The sequence below is a fragment of the Cottoperca gobio genome, chromosome 17 (assembly GCF_900634415.1).
Source record: "Cottoperca gobio chromosome 17, fCotGob3.1, whole genome shotgun sequence".
Classification (NCBI taxonomy): domain Eukaryota; kingdom Metazoa; phylum Chordata; class Actinopteri; order Perciformes; family Bovichtidae; genus Cottoperca; species Cottoperca gobio.
Genome location: NC_041371.1, coordinates 4,541,318 through 4,566,790, shown reverse-complemented (window position 1 = coordinate 4,566,790; position 25,473 = coordinate 4,541,318). Strand labels below are relative to the sequence as shown.

Below are 25,473 nucleotides of genomic sequence, written 5' to 3'. Positions count from 1 at the left end.
CCCAACAGCTTGTTCTTGTTTAAAGTATCAACAAGTGTCAATAAGATCGATACCTAGAAAGATCACATTCAGTGCATATAAACACTCTTCAGTGTCTTTTCTCATTAGGAATAAATATTTAATACATTCCTGTACCGCAAGTTTACTTTATTTATGTGTATATATATATATATATATATATATATATATATATATATATATATATATATATATATATATATATATATATATATATATATATATATATATATATATATATATATATTCGAGTCCTATGTTTTAACTTGCACTCTCTGCTTCTCTGCTAATCCACACAATAAACATACTGTATTTGTTATTTACCATAGTCTTGTGTTTTAACAAGTTAATACCCAATGTGTTATACTCAGAGGTTATAAGTCATGTATGTGATCAATGTGGCAGCACAGTGCTGAAGACTTAAACTCTCACCAAGTCCATAATACTGCAGGCCACTTTGTTTTGTTCGATCGTAGCCAGTCTTGGCACTTTCCAGATTTTGAGAGGCAGTTTGGGTCAAAGTAAACTCAGTGGGAGCAGGTGAATAACTCCGTCTCGTGTTGCACAAAATAAGAAAGTGTTATTGGATCAGAATTCATGCATGTCATCTCAGCAAGCGGCTTGAATTGCTGTTAACTTTAGACACAGTGATCTACCCGGGGCTCTTCTTCTATGGTGAGACAGTTAAAACTTCAAATAGCGCTTTTAGACATGTGAAATCTACTGTAACTCTGAGCTAACAGCAGAGTTCTTTCTCATTGTTTATTTTTACTGGATGTTCTTTCTAAAAATGTTCACATATCTGCATTTTTCATTTTCTATAAACTAGTTAGGATCTTTCATAGAAACCTCTTCACTTTAAGTGTGAGTGTTGACACATAAGCAGAGAGGCAGGAAGTACATTTACTCAGATGTAATGTTGAAATACTTTACTAAAGCATTTCCCTTTTATGGTACTTTATACTTCTACTACTTTCAGAGGGACATGTTGTACTTTTTACTCACATTTATATGAAAGTTGTAGTTACTGTTGCTGATTAACACTTAACAACTTATGAAATATGATGCATTGTTTTAAACAACTCAAAAGTATATAAAGGGGTTACGACAGCTGCGTACACATTAATGCATAAGAAATAATAATCCAATAATGTTTTTTTAAAGCAAATAGTCAGAGGAGCCATTTTCCGTGTAATGAGTAATGTTATTTTAAAATGTCTACTTTTACTTTAAACATTTAAGTACTATGGAGCCACCGAAAGGGTCATGATGGACATTTTGCGTTGCCTTGCAATACATTTTGCTGAACCAGAAACAGTCGAAGGAGAGATGTTTATTATTATATATAATAATTATGCATTTACTGCTCATTGCTGGTTTGAAAAGGCCGAGCTCCGACAGTATAACTCCACCAGGCTGTGAGCACAGCTGCTCTGTCTGTCTGTGCTGTTGAAGCTGCGGCTACAGTAGATGTGGTCGTTGCTCGGACTGTGGCTGCAGTTGTGGTTATATCTATGGTGGCTACGGTAGCTGTATTGTGACTACACTTTGCTGCTCCTATTAACATCAGTCAAGAAAGAATCTTTAAAATAAACCGCTTTCCTTCTACCGTATCACCGCGCAGAAGGAAGCGTGCAGAAGGAAGCGTGCATCTACTCATGAAGGCGCTGTAGTGTTAGCTAGCTCAGAAGAACTCAGGAGAGCCTCTCGTCCATGAATAGACGCACGCTTCCCAACACAGTTTTGTAGAAAGAAAATAGTTCCTACATGAAACTTATCTTGCGTAACCGGGTCATGATTTCTGAAAAGAGAAATTGCTGTTGAGTTTTACGAATGTATTTTTGGGGCTTTGAGCACCACAAGCCAAGTGCCATCTAGAAGAAGCTGTGCAGTTAGTTTTAGACCAAATATAAACTAATGTGCCATAATCATAAGAACCAAAGCTCAGCCACAATCACAGCGACAGCCAAAGCTATTTCCTCCCATGGCTGAAGTCAGAATCACAGCTACAGTTAGTCAGAATCAGCCACTTATACACAGAGTGCTCAGTGCTGGTAGGTGTTGTTACCTTGTTCTCCGTTTCCAGTTTCAATGCTAAGCTAAGATAACCAGCGACTGTAGCTTCAATACCGCACAGACGTGAGAGTGGTATCGATCTTCCCATCTAACTCTCAAAAAAGCAAATAAACTTATCTATCATCGATAAATCAATCAATTGAATGGTCTATAAAATGTCAGAAAATAGTAAAAACATAACCATAAAAGGTTCTCCAAGTAGAAGGTGACGTCTTAAAGTGTCGTGTTTGTGAGACCTAAACCCAAAGATATTCAGTTCGATGTGATATAAAACAGAAAAATAGGAAATCTTCATATTTGAGAGGCTGAAAACCTACACCACTGTTAAGTAGTAAATATAACCATGAAAGTGAAATTACAGGAAATAACTTCTAAGTGTCAGAAATGTGAATACGTTTCAGTTATTTTCTGATGTGAACGTCTCATCGTTCCGTCTCTGCAGCAGTGATGTCGCCAAACAAAATCACATTCCCTCAACAAACAAGTGAGTTTTAGTTTCTTTATTTCTAAAGTGGAGCCAAAAGGCGGGTGTGGATCTCTCCCTCTTGCTCCATCAGTGCTCACCTATCCCTCCGTGCTCTCCTCTTGGCAGAACTAAACATTTACAAGCAGGTGTGGATCTGTGAGAAACTTTGACTGAGCGCAGATGGCAGGAAATTCCAGCGAAATGACAGTGAATCGGTCCAAACCACAAGACAGTGTGAGCAGAGCCCGTGAACCAGATACAGCGCGGCCAGCAGAAGCAGCAAGCAGCGCCTATGGACTCGACTTGGACTCTCCAGCCTGCCAGCGTCTTGAAATAGGAGCGGCTTCAAAAGGCGTCTGTTAAAACTCTTCTGCGATGGACTGAGTCTGGTGTGGTACTACTGACTGACTCCAACGTGTCTTTCAAAACAAATTTTGGGTGGTATTTGGTCCGTGAAACCTTGTGAAAATAGATTATGTTTTGCATCTAGCGGTTTTTATAGAGCTACGTTTGGTGAAACATCAGCATTTCTGCCAATAGATCAGGCAGGACTATATCAAGCAATACTTTCCAGCTCTGCATGCAGCACTCCTTCATATGATGTCATGGGAGAATTAATTTTACACAACTAGCAGACAGGGCTAAGTACCTAAAAGACTGGAATCAAAGTTTGTTTTCATCATTGAATATTAGCATGATAAGTAAACTACTGCTGTTGTCTGAGTACAGAGACTAAGAGCTTCTCCCTCCCCTCCTCTAAAGGTGAGTCTTGAGGTGAACTTTGAAGCGATCATGTCATTGGAAAGGTAGCAGCAAAAGAAGTCAAATCAGGCTACCAAAAGAGAAAAGATAGAGAGAAGTGAGACAGAAAACAGTAAGAGGAAAAGCTGCTTTTGACGTATTAAAAGGGGGAGGAGCCCCCACCGAGATATATATATATAATGTATAATGAATAATATGGTATTACCATTTATTGGGCTATTTTAGATTCATACATTATTATTATATACATATAGAATAATTTATTTAAAAACAAATGAAATGAAGCATTTGAATACTGTTTCGAAGCTTGGAAGCGTTCGGGTCCGCCCTGATATGAGACGCTGCTTTACAATAGCTTTGTAAAAAAAAAAGGACAGTGAAAGTTTTAGAGTCATATTCCAACTACATATGGGACTAGAAGGGAGGGAATGAAGCTGAGAGTGCAGTAAGGGGAAGAAAACGCATATTAAATTACTCAAAAATAAATAAATGCTGTAAACATACACTTGTTCCAGGTTAGGATTGTAACTTTTGCTAACAATTTTCTGTCTGAGCATCACTGAAAACTCACATTTTAGCTCCTATTTAACATTTCTCCCTGTGTTTCCAGCAGGGCCTCTGAATCCTTTGAAACACTCCTCTTTTATTTTTTTGTACTAAAACTTTGAAGTGTAAATTCAGATTTCCTCTGGGAGCAGATGAAACGAGGAAAACTATGTGAACTGTGCGTCTGCTTAGCAGATTCAGCGAGGAGTCATTAATCTTGACAGATCTCTTTAATTGAACTGCTCTATTTGTTATGCTTGTATGTTAGTTTTAGGTGGCTCCCAGGAATAATATTTAAACTTTATTGCAACTCCCCCCTCTACATGGTCCTCTCTTAAGTGTACACGTCCCAAAACTAACTCATGCAAAAACAGAACATTATGTTGCTACTGACTGGGACTACATTCACTTCAAATTTGACATAATAATATTATGATGCTTTAAGACTATTCCTCTTTGTTGCTGAGTTTCTATTTACCAATGTGCATGCTGTAGAACAGTTTGCTGCTGTTACACTGATTTAATCAAACTCTCTGCTCTCTTGCTGTTGCGCTGCTGCAACTCTGACCTCCCACCGAAGACCTCATGGGAAATAAACTAATTAGCTTTATTGTGTTATCCTTTACAAAAGCCTTGTGTATTCATCTACAAACTGTAAACAAAAAGACAACACAGCTTTACAAAGTAGGATGACTAGGCTGTCAAACTATCTTAGGAAGTGCAACTCTTCTTAAAGTTATGTTTCATATTTAAATTAAATTAAATGTGCACTACCAGCTCAGCCCCAAACAGCTGACAGACACAGTTAGTGACTGGCTGGTGAACATAGAGGAGCATTTAGCAGCTAAAGAGACAAATATTTCCCTCAAGAGTTGGTGGAAACCAGACCAGAATTAAAAAAATATATAATAAATATATATATATAATATATATATATATATATATATATATATATATATATATATATATATATATATAATATATAATATATATATAATATATAAATGATATTATAATATATAAAATGATATATATAATATATAATATGATATATCTAATATATAATATGATATATATAATATATAATATGATATATATATATATATAAAATATGATATATAATATATATACTATTATATATATATATATATATATATATTATATATATATATATATATATATATATATATATATTAATATAATATATATATATATATATATATATATATATATATTATATATATATATCTATCTATATATATATATATATATACGATAATATATATATATATATCCTAATATAATATATATCTATATATATAATATTATATATATATATTATATTATATAATATATATATATATGCGTTTGGGTGGAAAAGAGGGTAGCAAAACAATTACTTTGCACACATACAAAATCAGAAAAGTACACAATTGTACAATTTGACATTATGCGCTATGTCGCATTTCCCCAACAGTTTAAACACCTGTTTTGGTAGCTATACTTATCCAATGTTACCTTATTATCCTGCTGCTGTGGTGTTAGGTAATCCTCTCAAAGAGACATTTGGGATGCTGACAGTCTGTTCTTGACCAGGTAACGTTACCATCTCGTCCGCAAACACACGGGAAAGGTTAAAAGTCTCCTCTGACAAGCTAGCAGTTAGCCATTTAATCATAATTCATGTTGGTTAAATCTGAATTTTTTTTTTTACCAACGATTTGTTTTATAACACTATTCCGCGGCTGGTGAGCACCGGAGGGTTTAATCGCAAACTTTTCTTTAAAAAAGCAAACTTTTAAACGCGTACTGTGGAATATAATGCACATTGTCATGGTGACCGCAGTTACTTTCCAACTACGAACACGTGACTACAATGGTACGTCAACTAGCCAATAAGAATGCAGCGGGGGACAATTAGCGCTGGGCATGCGCAGTGTTCTCCCACACTAAAGGCACTTGACGTTGTGCGACATTTCGAGCCAAGCCCGTTTAAAAACAGTATTATATATTTTTTTATTTATCCTAGCAAAATGTCGCATTCATAAAAGTTAATTATATAGCAATTTATTTTTTCATAAATGCATCAATACATACAAATTATTCAGCACTCTACTAAGCCTTAAACACAATTGATAGGCTATATGCAAATTATGTTTTTCATGATTTAATTGATTTACCCCTTAACCCCTGGTACATTGTTTACTGTATATATCTATTGTTTGTTATTACAAAACCATAAAACAATTTGTAACTATTAGTCACAACCTTAAATTGTAGAATAATGATAAATAACAGCAGCAATTGAGGATTTTTTTATATGCCGTGCAATAATCCAGAACTACATTAATTTCTATGTTACTCGGTGCCATTAAAACTACATTTATTTTCAGCTGCCAGTAGGTTGCATTTGCCCCAAATTTCCTGTAGCTTCTCTCTACATACAGTATGTATAAACACACACACACATTAAGATATTGTAGTTTTATCTAAATAATATTTATGCAGTGGCTGTTTTTACGGTTTAATTTACACTAAAGGTTAAACTGTGCAACTGTTGCTGAACATAATGGATACCTTTATATTTCATACTAACATTTTGCTGCTAATACTTGTAAATGCAGGACTTTAACTTGTAATGTAATCATTTTACAATGTGGTATTGCTACTTTAATAAAAGATTGGAATATTTCTTTCACCACTGTCCAACGAATCATTCAAACGGGAAGATAATAAGTAGTTGCCTGCAACTACATATGGAATTGAAACTAAACCAAACAGATTATATTCATACACGCACATCTCTTTAATACATTTGTTTTCTATTCAAGTATTGGGGAATGACGCCAAGCTAGAATCTGGACTTTATAATCATCCTGTAGAGATAAAGTATGTATTAACTGGAACTTTTATAATCCTGCTAATTGACTGGACTGTGGTAAGAGGAAAAGCTCTAGGACTTTAAATAATTTCCTAAGTAAACATGATTTAAAAAGACATTGGCCTGCAGTTAATACACACCAGAAACAATGTTGAAACAGTTACCTCTGATACTCGCAGCGGGTCCTATTACCCAGCTGTGTCACCCTTGGGTGTTGCAAAAGAGCACGCACCTCTAAGCCAGGAATAATATTTCTGAAGCAAACCAAAATGAGCTCTGCTTGTAGGGCAATCACTGTTAATGTCCGTGAAAGGTATATAGGGACCGGGCAGCTGAGAAAAACAAGTGACGAATCATTTCATCAGCATACTATGAACACAGGCAGCAGCAGTTCAAACTCGCAGGTCGGATGTGACACATTTCAGACTGGAGGCTGTTTTTTTTCATGGTAACAAATATTTATGTAAGAGAAAGCAAATTTGTTTCTTGCCTAAAACTAATAACTCCCATACGATCGGACTTGTCTCTCAGTGACTTTGAACTCTTAATGAAATACATTAGGTCATCTTTGTAAACATGAGTATTAAAGAGGTATTAGTAAGTAAACTGGGACTTTAAATGACCTCTAATGGCTACCAGAGGGGATTGGAGTAATAAATAGCTTTCTTCCAAATATTGCTCAAATCTTAATCCAATTTACTCAAAGTAAACAAATGTTTTTTTGTCTCAACAGGTGTTTCCATCAGTTGGTTTTATGCAAGTAGTAAAAAGAGGCTGTAAAACAATTACATGATTAAAACAGCTTCAGTAACTCCCACTTTTCCCCAAGTGCTAAATTTGTTTCTTCTACATGTGGTGTTTCTAATTTACCGCCGTTTGTGTTTTTTAGTGTGGGGATTTCCTGGTGAAAGGAACAGTTTGGTAATAATTGTCTTTCCTGCCTTGAGTTAAATGAGAGGATTGATACCACTCGGATCTTTGTTCACTTAGTATTGCGCACCTCCTATAGGAGGGGATTAGCTTAGTTTAGCATAAAGACTATAAACAGTGCAAAACTGTTAGCTAACATGGCCGCAGTTAAAAGAAATATGCCTAGCAAGAGCTTTAAAGCTTATCTATTAACACTTTTGTATCTTCTTTGTTTAATACACTGAAATACAGTGTTGCAAGACGTAATCAGATCCTATATTCAAAATGTTACTTAAGTGAAACTACAGATGTATTATCAGCAAAATGTACTTAAAAGTATCAAAAGTAAAATAACTCATTATACAGAACGGCTCCTTTCAAAGTGTTGAATATTATATATCTCAGTTTTTATTACTAATGGATACATGTGAGAGCATTTTAATGTTGTAGTTCATCAATGTTGAGCCACTTTTAGATACTTTGTGTACTACTGGGTAGATTAATAGTATAGTATCATACCATGTGTTTTCTCATATAAGAAGTAACTAACTGTCAAATAAATGTAGTGGAGTAAAAAGTACAATATTTTCCCCTGAGATACATGGAGAAGAAATATAAAGTAGCATAAAATGGAAATACTCAAGTAAAGCACACACGTACTTTTCTGTAACAATTTCTTTAAGAGCAAAAGTTCCCAAAGTTCTCAAATTGTAATATTTACATTTCTGTTGGTGGACATCAGATTAAACAAACAAGATACAGTTGCTTCAAACAGAGGCAGGTTTCCCCCGTTCAAGTCTCCGTAGTACGAAGTGTGAACTGGAACCTGGAGAGGTGCCACTGCGCCTCCTGGGCACTGCCGAGGTGTCCTTGAGCAAGGCACTGGACCCCCACACTGCTCCCCAGGCGCTGTATAGTATCTCCCACTGCTCCTAATACTAGGATGGGTTAAATGCAGAGTCGAAATGTCCCTGTGTGTGCTGTTCTGTGTACATGTGTGACGATATAAAGTTGATTCGATTCAAATCTTCCCTTTCCATTAAGTACTAATATAAATGTCTTTGCCACATTCACACATGCAGTGGCAACTGGACAACATTAATTTAGTCGCTGAATGAATGATAAGTAATAACCTCACAACTTGTAGAATCAATGGATTCTGTTTTAAGGTTCATACTTTCACTTGTAATCTGAAGAAATATTTTGAAACGCTTGTTTACATTTTGAAAAGTCAGCATCCACTAAAATTGAAAAGCTTTTGTTATTTCATTCCTTGGTGTGAAATCCAGACGAACATACACTGCCAGGGCAAACAAATATTTTTGGGGCGAAACAAATCTTGGCTCGCTGCTGTCTCTCGCTCGTATAGCACCACGCTCCATCGGAGCACTTGAACAAACAATCTGAGCATCTGGTGAAACAATCATTGAGTATTGATCAACAACCTGATCAACCCCCCAAAAGGCATATTAAGGGGATTTTGTGCATTACGGAATAGTCCAACTCTTGTTTATTACCCTTTAATTGCCACATATATAAGAATAAATCAGGTAAATGATGAAATTAACAGTGATTCAGCACTTAGACACCTCTGTGCAATGGGAGCACTGGCAGAGAGGCCTGTGAGTATAAACCAGCACAAGCTCCATGTCAGTGATACCATGAGACTAATGATTAAAACAAGCCTCCTCATCTGTTTGGCTTCCAGAAAGCCAGATTTCCACCCCCTGCGCAGCACTTTTCATTCCAGCAACATTACATAAATCAATGCACTGCAGAGCAGTGGAAACGAAGAGTCCCACAAGTAATAAGAGGGAAAAAATATCCCATTTGGGTAAGAGTTCACTACAGTATAGAGCAGCATATCTATTAATTGTCTTCCTCAAATCCTTGTTGCACAATCAAAACAAGTTATTGTGTAATCCACGATACAATTAGACCTGATAATGACATTTCTTAGCAGCACTGTAGAATATGTTCCTCTATTTAGGGAAGTTTTTCCTCATGTATCATAACCTTTTGACATGTTAGTGGTTGTAAAGCTATTGCAAATCCACCAAACAATGGTTCATGTGCCAGCTGGAGTGACTTTGAATGTTTATAGGCAGCTGCCAACATTTACAGTGATGTAGCCTTTACTTCTTAATGCTTCTTAAATGTTTCCATTGTGCTCATTGTCAAAAGAGAACAAGTATATTTTGAGGTGATCTGACTGAACAGTAAAAACACATCTGCATTAAAACGTTTTCTAAAAACGTTTACATCTATACACAACATAAATCATGTATAACGTCTTCACTGACACTTCAAGTCTCCATGACAACACAGTTTCTAAAACTTTATACATTTAAAACACTTTATAAAGTACAGTTATGTAACATTTCTGATCTTACCGTTTTGCGTCCAGTCATAGTTCACACAGCTTGTTAGTAGGTCTTTGCCTCGCGCTGGCTGCACGCGGATTGTGCTTCCCACTGTCACAGCAGCGCTCTCTGCACCGCGAGCTCACTGTCTGCATCTGATTTGCTGCGCGCGCAAACGCACGCACGCACGCACGCACAGGCAAACCTTTTTTTGCGTGTGTCTTAAATAATAACAGAAGATGTATTGCAGCTAAATAAATTCACTTAATGAAAGTCTCTGTTTTTTTTTAACTAAAGTTTTTGCCTCCAAAATGTAGTGAAGTAAAACTATGAGAAAATGCACATAATCAAGTAAAGTCCGAAGCTTCAGTAAATGCACTTAATTCATTTTCACCACTAATAAACACAACTTCTGGGTTGCCAGGTTGTGTCTGATATTTATCCTCCTCCTGTGTCTTTACTTCCTCTGACCTTCTGGAAAGCAGCAACAGGGCATCACAATCTGTTTATTAACAATTTACTCACATTCACAACCACAGATTAGGAGTATTTAATCTTTTATTAATGATTTATTAACATTAATATTATATATATAATATTATAGATGACTTGCTAACGTTCAATGTTGGCTCTTTTTTTTGCGTTTTTCACTAAACCTTAATAACATTTATAACTGCAGTTTGAATGGTTTATTACCTTATAATAATAACTAACAACCTTTATAATTGCAAATGTTATGTCTTTAAAAAGAAACCTCTAAGGAGGAAGTAGCCCAACCTTGCAAAGGTTCTTGTTAATAATTACTTATAAGTGCTTTATAAAGCATTAGCCTAAATTATTTATTAAAGTCCCTCAATCCTGTTTTAAGATATATAAGAAGTTCAATTACTCCGTTTAAAATCCCATAACAATGAATGGGACTCATGCTCAATAGTTAGTTAGTTCTATTGTAATTTACAATACTATTAAGGACCTCACTGAGCAAAGTCCCAAATAGAAAGAGTTCATATGGTAAAAGACAGCCAGAGATGTATTTTAGGCATAGGCCATGGAGATATTCATAAACAAGCTCTATAAGCTTTATTCTCTGACATGAGACCTCAGGACTCGTGTGATGTGTTTAGTTTCTTCTGCCTTCATTCGCAGACCTGAGAAAAGACGGTTACAGTCATCTAACCTGCTGGGAATGAAAGCATGGATTAGTTCCTCAAATCCTGCCTGGACATGAATCCTCTGATTGTTGCTATGTTTCTAAAATGGTAGGATGTAGAGATGCAAAGGTTTCCAGAGCGTTAACTTACAGTCCTACTTCTTGAGCGCCAAACACATTTATTTTCTTCATTTTGTCTCCATTTATCTGGAGGAGTTTGGTCACTTTGAATGATTTTGTCGTGACCTAGGGGCTCCTCAGAGTTACTGCAGGGGGTCGCCAAATTATTGTTTGATAGTGTTTCTTTTAAATATTTAAATTTGTTTTAAACATGACTAAAAATACACATTACAGTAACTTGATTCTAACATATTATTAGCAAAGATAAATCGGCCTGATAGTGGATATTGAGCAAGACAGTAAACCTCATATTGCTCCAAATGTATGCGAAAAGATTGTAAGTGGCTTTAGACTAATGCATCTGCAAATCCCCAATAACATTGTGGATTGTAATTATTATTTCCAGTATCCCTGTGATTTTGCACACAGTGTGTTTGTGGTGCCGTATACTGACCGTATTCTGATTGTTGGCTGGCAGCATTTCCTATAGTATCTCTGTCAGCTAAGTATAATGCACACTGAGGTCAAAAATAAATGATTAATATTACCCTCATCACATTCATAAGCTGAAGCTCTATGATGTATGACAGCCTGTCAAACATCTGGCCCTCGGTTAAGATTGACATGAATACACACACACTTTTATCTGTTTATCTGATTACACATTGAAACTGCAAGTCAGACTTTGTATTTCTGATTCCCGAGATGATGCATAGATCTGTAAACAAGTCCTCTGGGACGGCGCTCCAAACAGAACCAGATGGGGCGAAAACAATTCACAAAAGAAAATATTCTCCATGAAAAATTGGGACATTGTCATCTCCTAACTATATGCAGAAAACAGCTGGTTTTAGTTGTGCAATCATTTCTCTTTCTGTCTCTCTCAATGAAGGCGTTCAGAAATATTAATACACCTTTTTTTACAGCAGACATTTTGACTTTTCATAGCAGGAAAAGCACAGGTGCTGCTTCCAGCATTAATAATGGCTCTGTTCTATTGAAGTGTTACAGTAAGCCCCGACAGCAAGCACAATACCAGGACTCTGGAACTGATCAATGGAGTTCAACCGTCATTCATTTTATTCTTTACACCTGTGCTTTTCCTCCTGTAACACGTCAACATGTCTACCATTTAAAAAAGGGAACACTATCATAACAGGGACAGCACAGGATTTAATTAATAACAGAAATAATGGCTGCATTACAGTAAGGTATGCCATAAGGTTTCAGGACCCTAGTTGGTGTTATGCATGCTGAATTAAAGGAACACTTCATGCAACTAAGTCACCATTTTATTACTTATAAATAAGTTGAAATGTGTGCTGTGAAAAAGGTGTGTTGTACAACACCTGTACACTAGATGTCCTCATCGAGTTTCCAGCCTCTCTTTGTATTTAGCCACCTGTCTGCACACATGTTGCTTATTTGCTCATTATTTCCTGCTGTGTGTTCACACAGCGGAGAGTTTTACTGCTGCCTCACCTTTTATGTTAAAATGTGTTACTTTTGTGTTTTCAGATAAGTTCATTTTGACAGGTCAACAAGAAAGAGAGGTGTTTGTGAGAGATAAGGTGACAACTTATCTGACAGAACTAGCATTTTATTCAAAGGTCCTGCACACCCACACAGGTGTTTTCAATGATCCTGGCTGATTAGAGGTCTCATGTTTAAATGAGATAATCAGACTCAATGCACTAATAATGATAAAGGTGTAAGTTGTCCCACTTTAAAACATCAGTGTGAGTGTACTGTGACGGTGTAAAAGCTTATTAAACTTAATTTTTCTGAAACTTCTTATCAGATGAGGACATTCACTGTCCCACTTGCTAGTAAACCAAAATCACACTGCACTGAGGACATACAAGAATAATCCGTATGAGTTTAAACTAAATGTCCTTTATTCTGACTGAGGTCTTCTTGTCACCACCATTCATCCGTTAAGTTCTTGTTTTGTAACCGTGAAGTTCATCAAACTATCTCCAGTGTCACACATACTTTATTTTGATAACAGCAGCGCCACCTGCTGACTGTCTGTGGTAACAGTAACAGTGATTTGTTGCTTTGCCAATCAATCACCATGAATCACCATGTTTATGGCTGGCACTGAAACTTTACACACGTGTGTGTGTGTGTTGTAAAATATTATATATTCTTATTTCTTTAAACCACTATCTTAAACGAGTTTTGTGACATTGATAATACTTAAATGGATATCATTTGTAAAAGTGTGTTAAATAATAAATACACTGTAATCAGACTTATACCTTTATGAAATGCAATTGTTTGTAGTAAAATATTATTGTGTTAAATATAAACCTGTGTTTAAATGTAATGCTGTAATCATTATTAGTGAATAGTGTATAGTAGTAGGCTATATTTACTATATAATCATTTACTGTATCGTACTATATAACACAATTACAGCACCATACTTCAAAACATATTTACAGTATCATACTATAAACACAGTTACAGTAGAGCTGTTTACTGTAAAGCATCATTACAGTAAAGATACTGTAAACAGTACAATATTTTTGCTTTTGTTGTAATCCACGGTGTATTATCCTTTATACTCTGGAATTAAACTTGTGTTAAAATAGAGACTGGCAGCAAAGAGTGAATTTTCAAAGCAACAATAAGTGCATCATTCAAAATAACCGGAAACAAATATTTTCTCTTATTATTGTACATAATTTAAAGGTCCTAGATGCAGGTGCCATATATAATCATCATCATCCGCTAGCTTATTATTGTTTATTATTACTGCCAAGAGAACTAAAACCAAGAAATAAAAATAAATTTTGACATCATTTGCCATAATTACTAATATTTGCAAACATTTGCTTGTTTTAAAAACAAAGGTAGAAGAACATTTAAAGATAAATAAAGGCAAAACAATTTAGGAGGCTTTGGTTTGGAGGCAGGACGGACTGATTTTCAAAGACAACAGGTGAGTATGTTTTAACTACCAGGCCACACCGGGGTGGGCAGTGGTGTTTAAAAGATAGCTCAGTTATAGACCCCGCCCCACCGCCGGACTGTTCTATGATCCAAATCCAGCAGCTCTCTCCTTTACTGCGCCATCGCCATCATAGCTCGGTAGTAAGAAGAAAGCTAACCCGCAGCTCAGAGCTTGTGTTCATAAAGGACGACCTAAAGTAACATATTTCACCGATTTTACCGAAAGCAAGACATTTTACCCGTAAAGGTCGTGGTGAGTATTTTGTTCACAGAATTTTTTTTTCCTTCCTTTTTGGATTTTTTGCAACGATGCTTTTTCTATTTTGCGAGTGGACAGAACGTAATGTGCTGCTAGCGAGGTAGCTAGCTAGGCTAACTCGGACACTCACCCCTCTCCCTCTCGTAAAACACGAACCCTGGTTGTGGTTTTTAAGAAACACGACGCTTTGGATGCATCTTAGCTACCGTTGCGTCCATTTTTCGCAAGTGTGTGTAGCTTTGCTTTCGTAGCGTTTATTGTGAAGACTTTTCTTTGACGGGACTGATTTGTTTTTGGCACGCTTCTCCAACGGCTAAGTTAGCACTGCTAGCTAAGTTAGCATTGCTAGCTAAGTTAGCACTGCTAGCTAACAGCGTCAGAGGCTCCTTTTTTTTTTGGTTTTATAGTCGCGGTTCATCCTGATCAATGATTTGATTACAGATTTTATCAGAATTTTGCAGGTTTTGTTTTTTGCAAGCAGAGGAACTGGTCTGATGTCTTTGTATTTTTTAATGCTTTGCGATTTGTGGTTGGCTAGCCGGCCTTGAGCTCCCGAAGCTAGCGCAGGGTGTCCCGGTGAAGCCTGGTGGTGGCGCTGTCGGGCTCCAGGCGGTGTGTTGTGGATTGTTTTTACTTTTCAGACTCAGTTTGGTTTTTTTTTGGAGTAGATTTTCCCCCTCGTGCTTTTTCCCTCTTTTTGATGAGATGGTGATTTTTCTGCTTTTTGGAAGTGGACTTCCAGTGACCTCAGTTTTGTTGCATAACGTTACAAATACACATTTTATTAATTAAACGTTTGTTGATCTGAATGAGTATTATGGCTGTTTATGTTCACATTCACCCCTAGGCCGCAGGTACACTCATACACCCCCATAGCCTTCTCATTAGAGACATAAACCAATGAATAAATTAGTGTTTACATTTGGTGGAAAATACTAATAATAGATTAAAAACACATGGTGGTCATATTCTGCATCCCATGATCACATTACTGAGTGCTGATAATAAGATCTATTTGCTACTTTCTAAATATATTCTACTTGTATTCTATACTTGTTGAAGCTCAACTCTTGTGTGTTAATAATAATTACTCATGTTTACCGTGTCATATGTATAGTTTTGATATGTTCCTGTTATTGGAAGTTAATTCCCAACTTGTTTAATATAATTAGTGAAACTAATATCCCTTCATGTTAAAGGAGTATGACATAAATGGGTCAGCCCATGTTTTAGTATTATAAATAGATAAAACTCCATTGAATGAGGTTGTTTACCGTAATGCTTGTCAAGCCACCGCAGTTGTTTTATTAGACTCGACACTTCGGTGATGTTTTGTCTAAACATGAAAATGCCTTTGATAAATTCAGATTAGATCCTAAGAGAGGACATTAAGATTTTTAAGGTCTATTTATACACAAGTGGGTCCTCTTCTGACACTAAAAGGGCTTCACCTACACCGCTTTATATAGTAAAAAGTGCTGCTCTCGAATGCAATCATACATGTATGTAGGGCCGACCTGATGAACATTTAGCTTCATGGTTTTGTGAGGTTCAGATTTGTTTCTCTTTTGGATGTGTACTGTACACAGCCTTTGCTTGATGGTGTTGGATATCACACTTAAATATGCACCAGGGGGTTTGGGGTGAGGTCCCAAAGTGGCTAGCTGTAATGGGATTTTCTTGGAGACTCGTACGTCCATTTTTTTGTTTGTTTTTTAAGTGTGTTTGCCTCGTCACTTTCTCATGTACACACTCCAACCAGGTAAGACTTGGCACGAGATAACTGCTAAGCCTGACTGAGGTGTGTTTTCTGTCACCTCAGTAAATATCGTGAGGGGCGAAGGTCGAGACACCAGCCCAAACTGACCCCAGCCCACAGTGTCAAACCTCAGACGACAGCCCTGCACACAGACGCTATGGAGTGAGTGATGAACGTTCGACCCCCCTGTCAGCCCGGGGTGGGGGAGGGTTACTGTTGATGCCTCTACTGTTTTCATGTTTGCTGCATCAGGACTCTTTCCATCTATGAATTCACACAAGGCTGTGGGCGTCATTGAGTACTCGCGTCCTCCCTTGTGTCTATTTGAATAATAGAAACTCGCCCTGTTATGCAGATAATGAGAGCAGGTGACTGCACCTGAAGCGAACAAATTAGACCCCAGTGACTATAAACAAGTTCAGTATCGTTTACAAATGGGGATCTTTTTGTTCTGTGGGAAATCATTACAAAGAGCACGATGTCAGATGTCTTGGTGGTGTAAATGCTGCCCTCTACTGGACATGATGGTGCATTACAGCTGAGTGAACATGTTCCTGCTGAGGGAAATAAAGTAGTTGTCTGCTTCCTACTTCACATCATGTTCACCTGACTAATACCAGAAACAAAATCACCCCCCCCCCCCCTCCTAATTTAATACTGTATAAAAGCACTAGCAGACTTTAAAGCGTTCAAACACTACCACCCACCTCTAAACCTCAAACTCTAAAAGTATGTTTACTTCACAGCTTTGGAAATTTCGACTGGCTGGCACATGTAACTTTGACGAGCCCCAAGTACCGCCGTAAGCCCTCTTTTAATATGTGTAAACCTGTTTCTGTCTCTCGGGTGGAGGATGATTAGCAAACTCAGATGTTGAAGCAATGAGAAGTGTCGTTCCTTACAAAAACACTTGTGCTTTAAACATGCGGTCCTTGGAAATCCTTGAAGGTTTGCAGATTTGGGGAGTAAAACTTTATCAATATTCTTAACTTTTCTCCTTCCTCTGCGCAACACATGGCTGCCTATTGTCATATGTTGCTCCAAGTCTGACATGAACCAGCCAAGCTCTCTTAAAATACCTTGACTCTAACGTCCAGTAGCTGGAACAAAGCTTTTCAATCATGCTAATGTTTAACAGCTCAATTACTTTGTGACTTAAAGGTTTGTATGCTACTGTTAGCGTTTAGTTCTTGGTAAATGCAGCAGTGTACCTTTTCTTTTGTTGAGGACTAAAATTCATTGAGCAAACGTCCTGATTCACGGTCACACAGCTGGGGGGCTCTGCAGTATTTGCCCCCGGGACAGCAGGAGCAGTTCAGAGGAGTCACTGTGTCTCATTCTGCCTCTAACTCTGGGCCTCGTGTGTGTCTGTGTGTCTTCCTGCTTAGTCGTTCACCCACCACCGCCGCCAGCCTCTTGGCCAGCAGCAACGTCACCAACAAGACCGACCAGCGCTCCCTCAACTCACGGGTCTTCATCGGAAACCTCAACACCCTGCTGGTCACCAAGGCCGACGTGGAGGCCATCTTCTCCAAATACGGGAAGGTCGTAGGCTGCTCTGTCCACAAGGGATACGCCTTCGTCCAGTTCGTCAACGAGAGGACTGCTCGATCTGCCGTCGACGGGGAGGACGGCAGGATGATTGTTGGGCAAGTACTTGGTAAGGAAATGAGGGATGGACGCTTGACTTCTTGTGTATCTCTCAGGTCTGCAGCTATGAACTCCTGTGGGGTTAAAGATCCAGACAAGTTATTAGACTAAACAATTCTGCTTTGAATCCAATTACCCAGTAAATTCTTAAAATGTCATCTCTCACACTTAATAATACAGAATCTAGGAATGAGTCTTCACAAGCTAAAGATGTCTCCTACAGTGCTTCACTGAACTTCCCTTACACGTGGGTCATTTGAACTAGATGTAACGTGACGATACTCTTAAACTCAGATTTAAAGTGAGCACAAACTCCTTCAGCAGATGATGTTGAGTGTAAACCTCTGCACATGCATCATTCTGCTCAAGAGGAAATAACAATAAGCACAATACAAACATATTCTCAGTAACTTGTGACAGTTATAGGGAGCGGCTCTGAAGTCGTCTGCATCTTTCACATCGTCTGTTTCTTTGTTTGTTTCGCAGACATCAACCTGGCCGGAGAACCCAAACCACACAGGTCAAAAACCACCAAACGCTCAGCTGGAGACATGTACAGGTCTTTCACAATGATGCTTATACCAACAACGTTACAGCTGTTGCGTTGGGATTTTCTAGGGAAGATGCCACATGTGAAGTTAGCTGTAAAGACTAAAAGTATTTGAGATGAATGTAAAAGCTCAGATTTGAAAGCTGACCTGAGAAGACAAAACTCCACCGTCATGTTTCCTCACACGGACTTTTGTTTTTCCTCCTGAACAGCAGTTCCTCGTTTGAACTCGACTACGACTTCCAGAGGGATTATTACGACAGGTGAGTCAAAATGTTTCCAGTTCGGACAGAAACGGAATGAAAGATCTGCACCAGACGGTTAATTTGTCTTAAATCTTGTGTTTGATACCAGAATGTACTCGTATCCATCCCGCGTCCCCGCTCCCCCGCCCCCCTTGTCGCGAGCCGTGATCCCGTCCAAGCGCCCGCGGGTCAGCCTGAGCGGCGGAAGCAGCCGGCGAACCAAGAGCAGCTTCTCCTCCTCCAAGAGCAGCCAGAGGACTTCCTCGTCCAAAACAAGTAAGATTACCTGGAGCTTTCTTCTTCAGCGGTGTTCACTTCCTGACTTCTAAAGATGACGACTCAAAAACTGATCAACAAATAGTGAAAATAAACTTTACTTGACGTCCTAGTTTTTACTAATTTGTAACAGTCCCACCTGGACGTCTTTCTCCCGCCGTTTTCTCTGCAGTGAAAGTTGACGAGCTGCAGACCATCAAGCGGGAGTTAACTCAAATCAAAAGCAAAGTGGACAACCTGCTGGACAGTCTGGACTGCATGGAGAAGGACCACGGCAAGAAGTCTGGTAGGCGGGGAAACTGTTTTAATAACGAGCGCCTGACTCCTTCGATCGATACGTTTCTGTTGGTTCCACGATTTCACTCTGATTTCTGAATTTCCTGGCAGCAGCTAAGAGTTTAAAAACGGAGCCAGGCGAGGTGACGTCACCGCCGCACCCAAGCAACAAGAAGGACGACGGGCTAAAGAGAGAGCGAGAGATCCAGGAGATGAACGACTCAGACGAGGAGGATGACGAGGAAGAGGAGGAGGAGGGAGACCTGCTGGAGGAGGATGAGGTGCCAGTGTTTTATTTAGTTTTTTTTGACGCCATTGTGGAAGTGCCTTAAACCTGCATTCTCTCTAATGTCCAGCAGGGGGCGACGCCACGGGATAAACATGTTCCTGATGAGTTTAGTCTCAATCTCTAGTTTCAAGTCTTCTTCAAGCTGTTCATTTAGTAAATGATGTTCCCATCTACAGTAAATGAAACAATAAAGCAGCGTATGCTTTAGGGCGGGGCTACGTTGTGATTGACAGGTCGCTCTCACAGTGGCCTGATGCAGAGGCTGCAGCGATCAATAAAAGTTCTCCGGCATTACCTCGATCTGTTTTCAAACTATGCCGCGTTGTTTGTTCTCTTTTACTGACTGACTTTTTAAAAGTTGATAAAGATAATAAGTAATTATATTTGTTTTTCTTCTAAATTGTAGTTAAAATAAATAGTTTGTTGTTCAGTAAAGAGATAAATGGGACTTTATGCATAAATTAGTGCTTTTTGTCAGGGATAAAATAATGTAAATGTTTTAATCGGGCTATATTAAGTTAGTTAGTCGCAGCTCTAGTATAATTGCATAATCCTAAATGTAAACACTATTTTTAAAACGTTGACCTTGGATGTTAAGCTCAACATATTCCTGTAATCACATCTCATCCCTAACGTCCTCTTCCAACCTGCAGGTGAAGAGTCAAGAGAGGGAGGACGAAGACGATGACGAGGAGGAGGAAGGAGAGCACGTGGAAGGTGACGATGATGCCGACAGTATCAACGGTGAAGAGGACTCGTAGGCACGGACCGCACCGACGCATGCAGCGTACACACAGCTTCCAGTAGGAACTCGGACTCCTGTTTTAACACGTGTTGTAGATACGAAAAGCAAACGGGTGCACACACACACACACACACACACTCTCACACACACACACACGAGCATGGTGCACACACTCTGTTGTCCCTTAAGTCGACTTTTGTTTTTGTTTATTTTGTCCAGTGTTGCTGTAACAGGAATAACTAGCTGTCAGATTCAGTTTGTGTGTTTACTGCGTCGGTACTTGAAGAAGGAAACACGGACTGATGTTCTCAGAGACGACAGCTCGACGGACATGTCTTAATGCGAGGACAACAATTCAGCTACGAAAGATTGTTTTTAAGTTCAATGTGTTTGGTTTCCTCATCGGCGAGTTTGTTCCACCTTGCGTGTCTGTATGTTAATGTCAGTTTTTTATACTATTCAGTTTCAGTTTAACTGTAAAGGAATAAATTGCAATAAAATATTAAAATGGAAAGAGCTTCTGACTTTGTGTTTCTCGCCCCACAGAAAGTTTACAGGGATCCTTTTTAAACTTAATGCCTAAAGTCCCAAACGCCTCGAGCTGGTTTAATATTTGTTTTAATATTTCTCTCCAACTGTCATTTGTAAGCGTTGTTTGCAGACACTTAGTCCACAGTACTCGCACGTACAGCAATGAGCGGATCTTTTTATTTTGTCGATGTGAATTAGACGAAGGTATTAAACACACTTCATGATTAGAATATGGTACGGAGTCTTTGTTGGTGGGAGTTCTGTTTGTGAGCGTGTCAGGGAAGCGTAGGTATGTGTGAGGAGACATTAATGAATGGGTGAATAGTTGGTACACATAAAAAGTTTAATACATAAAGAAACAAGACAATGCATTGAGCTAGTTATTGCCTTCATTTCAGGCGTGTTCACTTTCAGTTTGACCTCCAAACTAATGAGTAGATACTACAATCATCCGGCTGCGTAATAAGTAAGTTAAATAAATATAAAGGTCGGACTGTGCCATGAAACAAAACCGAAGAGCGTGCGTTCTGCATCCTTTTAGGTCACAGCGACTCGCTGAGAATAACAATCCCTTTCCAACCATACATTCCCTATTTCACGATTTAAATTGTGACGCTTCAGCTGATTCTTTTTGTCTTAAGAGGAATCGTGAAGTGTTTGAGTTTTATTTTAAATTCAGTAAGTGAATTAATTGTTAGTTGCAGCCCTAAAGTCAAGTTAAAAAAAGGTATTTAAAGAAAATATATTATTTCATTCATTTCCAGCTGGAGTTTCAGGTAAAAACAGTGCAAAATTAACGTCAAACAGTAAAAATATTTTATACAAAGCTTCAGTTTCCTTCGTCTTCACTGTATCCATCTTCCTCCTCTCAGGCTCTCAGCATGACGCACAGTGCGAGGACACTCAGCAGCAGCACAGCTGGAAACAGACGAGTGCAGTTTGAAATAAAACATGTGACAAAACTAAACAAGGACGATGTTGATGAAGATTTTAAAACTCATTTTTGCAATATTTTGAGACCCACAGAGGAAATTCAATTAATATCCATAATGAGTACCAAATAAAAGAAAAGGATATTATAGGACATGTAATAAAGTGTTGATCCCCGACTGGAGCTTCTGGAAACTTGAAACTAAAGTGCAAAATATAAAACAGCAGTGTGTGGTTTACCGTGAGGCTGGACAGCTCCACTGTCGTTGGGCGTGGTTGTGCCCATAGTGGTTGCCGTGGTGTTTGCTGCCATAGTGGTGTTTGCTGCCGTGGTGGGTGCTGCCGTGGTGGGTGCTGCCGTGGTGGGTGCTGCCGTGGTGGGTGCTGCCGTGGTGGGGACGTTGCTGACCGGTTGGGTGAGGTTCAGAAGACCGCTGTTCCGGTTGTCGAAGGCACCGAAAACACCTGAACAATCACACGAGGGGGACAGAGCAGTGGGGGGTTAGACAGAAAACACAGTAAAATGCATTAAATACTTAATTTACAGTTGAAATTTAATGTGAATCAGTATCAGTTCAAAGACGAAGCCGTAAATCTGTCCTTAAAAGTGTCTAAGCTTAAAAATCTGTAATGATAATATATATATATTTTTATTAATGCCAACAGGGTGAAAACTAATTTTCTTGGTGTTTATTTGATAATTTCTTGTCCTCTCATACCACTCTTTTTGTTAGTACATTAAATGTATATATTATGTAATACCATCCTCATACTTTACTTAAGCAAAAGTACTAATACCACACTGTAAAACATAATCTATTACAAGTACAAGTTACACGTCCTAAATAGATAAATGTACTTTATTAATCCCAAATTAAGAAATGTTTGTGTTACAGCAGCAGTAAAAAAAACATCACTGTAAATACTTAATATTTTATATATATATATATATATATATAAATATATGTATATAAATATATATGTATATAAATATGTAAATATATATAAATATATATATGTATATAAATATAAATATGTAAATATATATAAATATATATATATGTATATAAATATATATAAATATATTTGTAAATATATATATATATATATATTTATATATATATTTACATATATATATTTTATATATATGTATCACTTACTTCCATTCAAACTTCCGACCCCGAGGAGCACGGAGAGGGTGGTGTCGGTCACGTTTGGGATGTCGAACTCACACTTGATCACACTTCCGTTCACCACGCCACGGATTTCTCTCACTATCTGGAAAATGTAAAGTAAAAGTAAAAGATTAAAAATACAAATTAAATCTTTAAGATCAACATCTAATATATTTACACACAGAAATCATTTTCAATAAACAAATGTTTGGTGACTGCTCTGTCTCTGAGGACGTAAAGGATCATTTCGTAGCTTTTTATACTTTTAATTAAAGTACATTGAACGCATCTCACCCTCTCAGTGGGGGTGAGCTCATTGTCGGTGTTGTTGTTCTGCCTGGTCCGGAACAAGAACGACCCGTTGTTTTGAGCGCAGATGAAAAGCATGGTGGTGCCCTGAGGAAAGCAAGTGTAGTAAAGAGTTAGCTTCCTTAAAGTAAAGACAATGACATAAGTCATACATCATCTTTGTTAAGCCTGGAAATACACAGAGAAAGTTTCCTGCTCGTCTTGTTTTGTCTTTAAAGTGAGGGATTAAAAAGTGTCATTTTAAACGTGCACACTTATCCATGATAAACGTTTATCTTTTATCTTTCGGGGGACGAATGCAAGTTCATTACCAAATGTTCAAATACCATTGTACAACCACAAGTTGTAGTTTAAATGTAAGAAACATTACATGTTGAGTTTCAGCAGGTGAAACATGGAAGAATGATTATTAATATAAATCATTGCACTATCCAGTAATAAGACGGCAGTTTAGTACAATAGAAACACTGCCCCTGAGTATTCAGGGAGTTCTTATCAACTAAATAAATATTGAATCAAGTCGATAAGTGTCACATGGTGTTATTTAACAGGATTTGGCGAGGCGCTCATGAGTTCACGGTGAACTATATCAGTAGAAAGTATAAATAAAGGAGCTTGAACAAGGATGTTGCATCACAATAGCTGTCGGACAACTTATTTACATTGTGTTGGCTGTTAGAGGAAAAGGTTTTGACTTCTCTATGAAACTAAACTCATGCGGGGAAGATAATACGACTCTCTTCTGGAAACCAGAGTCCATTTCCAGGCGCTTACTTGTTTCGTTGTTTGTATAAAGTCTCATATTTGGAAGACTTTCCTGTGACATGAGATACAATGTTTGTGTCCTGCCCAGTTTGGTTTTGTGTGTGTTACCTCTGTGGCATTCAGAGTGAGTCCCAGTGCGATGTATCCCGTGGAGTTTCCTCTCAGTTCGACGGACAGTTCAGTGCCGCTGGGAGCCTGGGAGCTGGTCGTCACAGATGTAAACAGACAGTTGGTGTTTCCAGCAGGATCACAGCCATCTGGTGTCGCCACACACAGTTTAGTGTCTCCGCACCCGTCACGAGTGATGTTCACCTGGCAGACACACACAGATAAACACATTTTAGGGTTTAAATGATGTGCACCTGCTCTCAGTGGACTCAATTCAGCCAGGAGGAGAAGTTTTGTAATAAAACTAAAGCTGATAAACTGGAAATCTGCACTTTTTCTGCCATCTAAAGCAGTGAGAGGTCATTTAAACAGTCACTACTTCTTGCTGATTCTGCATTGTGTTTGTTTGTAAGGCTGCTTCTTGGAAAAGTCCAAAAGCGTCCAGCGTGCCAGAGGATACCACACTATACAGATCCGATTGGAAATGTAAAGAAAATTGGTCCTTAAACAAACACAATAGTTATGTTTCAAGTACAAAGCAGGTGTTGAGATGATCTGACACTGAGAGTGAAAGAAATCCAAACCTCTGTATTATTGGAAAATGACAAATGAGCCGTTCCCTGGACGTCCGGCGACACATAAACCACCAGCGCAGCGACCAACAGGATCAACCCTCGAGACATGTTCTATCAGGAAAGACACATAAAGGGACAAAGAGTTAGAAATGTTCATTCAAAAGTCTGATTTGAGAGCCGGCGAGTTTAAATCTTAATAAATCCTAGAAGTATTACAAGTACAAGTACAAATGTTTACTCATGATTATATGATTGTAATTCTGAGAAAACACATTTTGTTCAGTGAAAAGGTGGTGAATTATACAAATACAGATAATAAGATTATAATCTATAGTATGAATAAATTAATGGAGTTATGCATAGAGCTATTATATTCGCATATATTAAAGTCGATAAAGTAGTAATGGAAATGAATATTAGTTTTCCTAAGAGACTTACCTGAGCTGTAAAAGTCAAAGTTGAGTAACAGGAAAGTTTCTGCTCCTCTGTGTGTGTTTGCTCTCTGCAGGAAGGATTTAAACGAGCGGCGCTGATGCTTACTGGAGGTGATGCAGGAGGAGAGGCTTTTCTGCAGCATCCTGGGGAGGGCGTGGCCCTCAGCTGACTGCATGGAAGGTGTGCGATCCAGGAAGCAAACAAGCCTCATCATTGTTGAGAGGAAATACATTTCTGGTTTGCCGAGCAGTGTCTGACTCATGCTGGAGTTTATTGTATGTCAACAAACCTACAACTTACAACTCCTGACATCCTTATTTATAAAGCTTTTCTTGGTGCTCTGC

The 25,473-nt window shown here is 38.1% G+C and overlaps 3 protein-coding genes across 13 annotated transcripts in view; 1 reads left to right on the top strand and 2 right to left on the bottom strand.

Annotated features, from left to right (window-relative positions):
- glis1a (GLIS family zinc finger 1a) overlaps window positions 1-10,164 on the bottom strand; it is a 37,822-nt gene extending 27,658 nt beyond the window's left edge. The window contains exon 1 of one of the 3 annotated variants that reach the window (XM_029453184.1): window positions 10,052-10,164. The gene's annotated coding sequence lies outside the window, so the exon portion shown is untranslated. Of the gene's footprint in view, window positions 1-5,386; window positions 5,713-10,051 lie in introns of those variants that run through there. The other 2 variants (XM_029453185.1, XM_029453183.1) reach the window with 2 other exon arrangements.
- Window positions 10,165-14,318: 4,154 nt separating this feature from the next.
- Window positions 14,319-20,815, top strand: LOC115022234 (heterogeneous nuclear ribonucleoprotein C). 9 transcript variants are annotated; one of them, XM_029453194.1, is made up of 9 exons: window positions 14,319-14,505; window positions 16,334-16,432; window positions 17,659-17,930; window positions 18,407-18,440; window positions 18,686-18,733; window positions 18,825-18,991; window positions 19,125-19,277; window positions 19,379-19,548; window positions 20,210-20,815. In XM_029453194.1, the coding sequence occupies exons 2-9, from the start codon at window positions 16,428-16,430 to the stop codon at window positions 20,315-20,317; spliced, it is 957 nt and encodes a 318-aa protein (XP_029309054.1). In that variant the 5' UTR covers window positions 14,319-14,505; window positions 16,334-16,427; the 3' UTR covers window positions 20,318-20,815. The 9 variants fall into 9 exon arrangements, with proteins under 9 accessions (XP_029309054.1, XP_029309049.1, XP_029309048.1 ...); XM_029453189.1 differs by having other exon boundaries at window positions 18,407-18,473; window positions 18,683-18,733; XM_029453188.1 differs by having other exon boundaries at window positions 18,407-18,479.
- A 398-nt stretch (window positions 20,816-21,213) lies between these two features.
- On the bottom strand, window positions 21,214-25,473 carry LOC115022915 (uncharacterized). Its single transcript, XM_029454026.1, has 7 exons — window positions 25,133-25,473; window positions 24,704-24,805; window positions 24,120-24,323; window positions 23,232-23,333; window positions 22,923-23,040; window positions 22,003-22,227; window positions 21,214-21,750 (listed from the first exon to the last, which is right to left on the bottom strand). The coding sequence occupies exons 2-7, from the start codon at window positions 24,800-24,802 to the stop codon at window positions 21,701-21,703; spliced, it is 798 nt and encodes a 265-aa protein (XP_029309886.1). The 5' UTR covers window positions 24,803-24,805; window positions 25,133-25,473; the 3' UTR covers window positions 21,214-21,700.

Excerpts from the sequence above, each read along its gene's own strand:
- LOC115022234 (XM_029453186.1), top strand. Across the intron at positions 17,931-18,406 it reads GATTGTTGGGCAAGTACTTG|ACATCAACCTGGCCGGAGAA; the intron begins GTAAGGAAATGA and ends TTTGTTTCGCAG. Across the intron at positions 19,278-19,378 it reads GGACCACGGCAAGAAGTCTG|CAGCTAAGAGTTTAAAAACG; the intron begins GTAGGCGGGGAA and ends ATTTCCTGGCAG.
- LOC115022915 (XM_029454026.1), bottom strand. The coding sequence starts at position 24,802 with ATGTCTCGAGGGTTGATCCTGTTGGTCGCTGCGCTGGTGGTTTATGTG. Across the intron at positions 23,041-23,231 it reads AGCTCACCCCCACTGAGAGG|ATAGTGAGAGAAATCCGTGG; the intron begins GTGAGATGCGTT and ends TACATTTTCCAG. Across the intron at positions 21,751-22,002 it reads TGGAGCTGTCCAGCCTCACG|CTGTGCTGCTGCTGAGTGTC; the intron begins GTAAACCACACA and ends GTCTGTTTCCAG.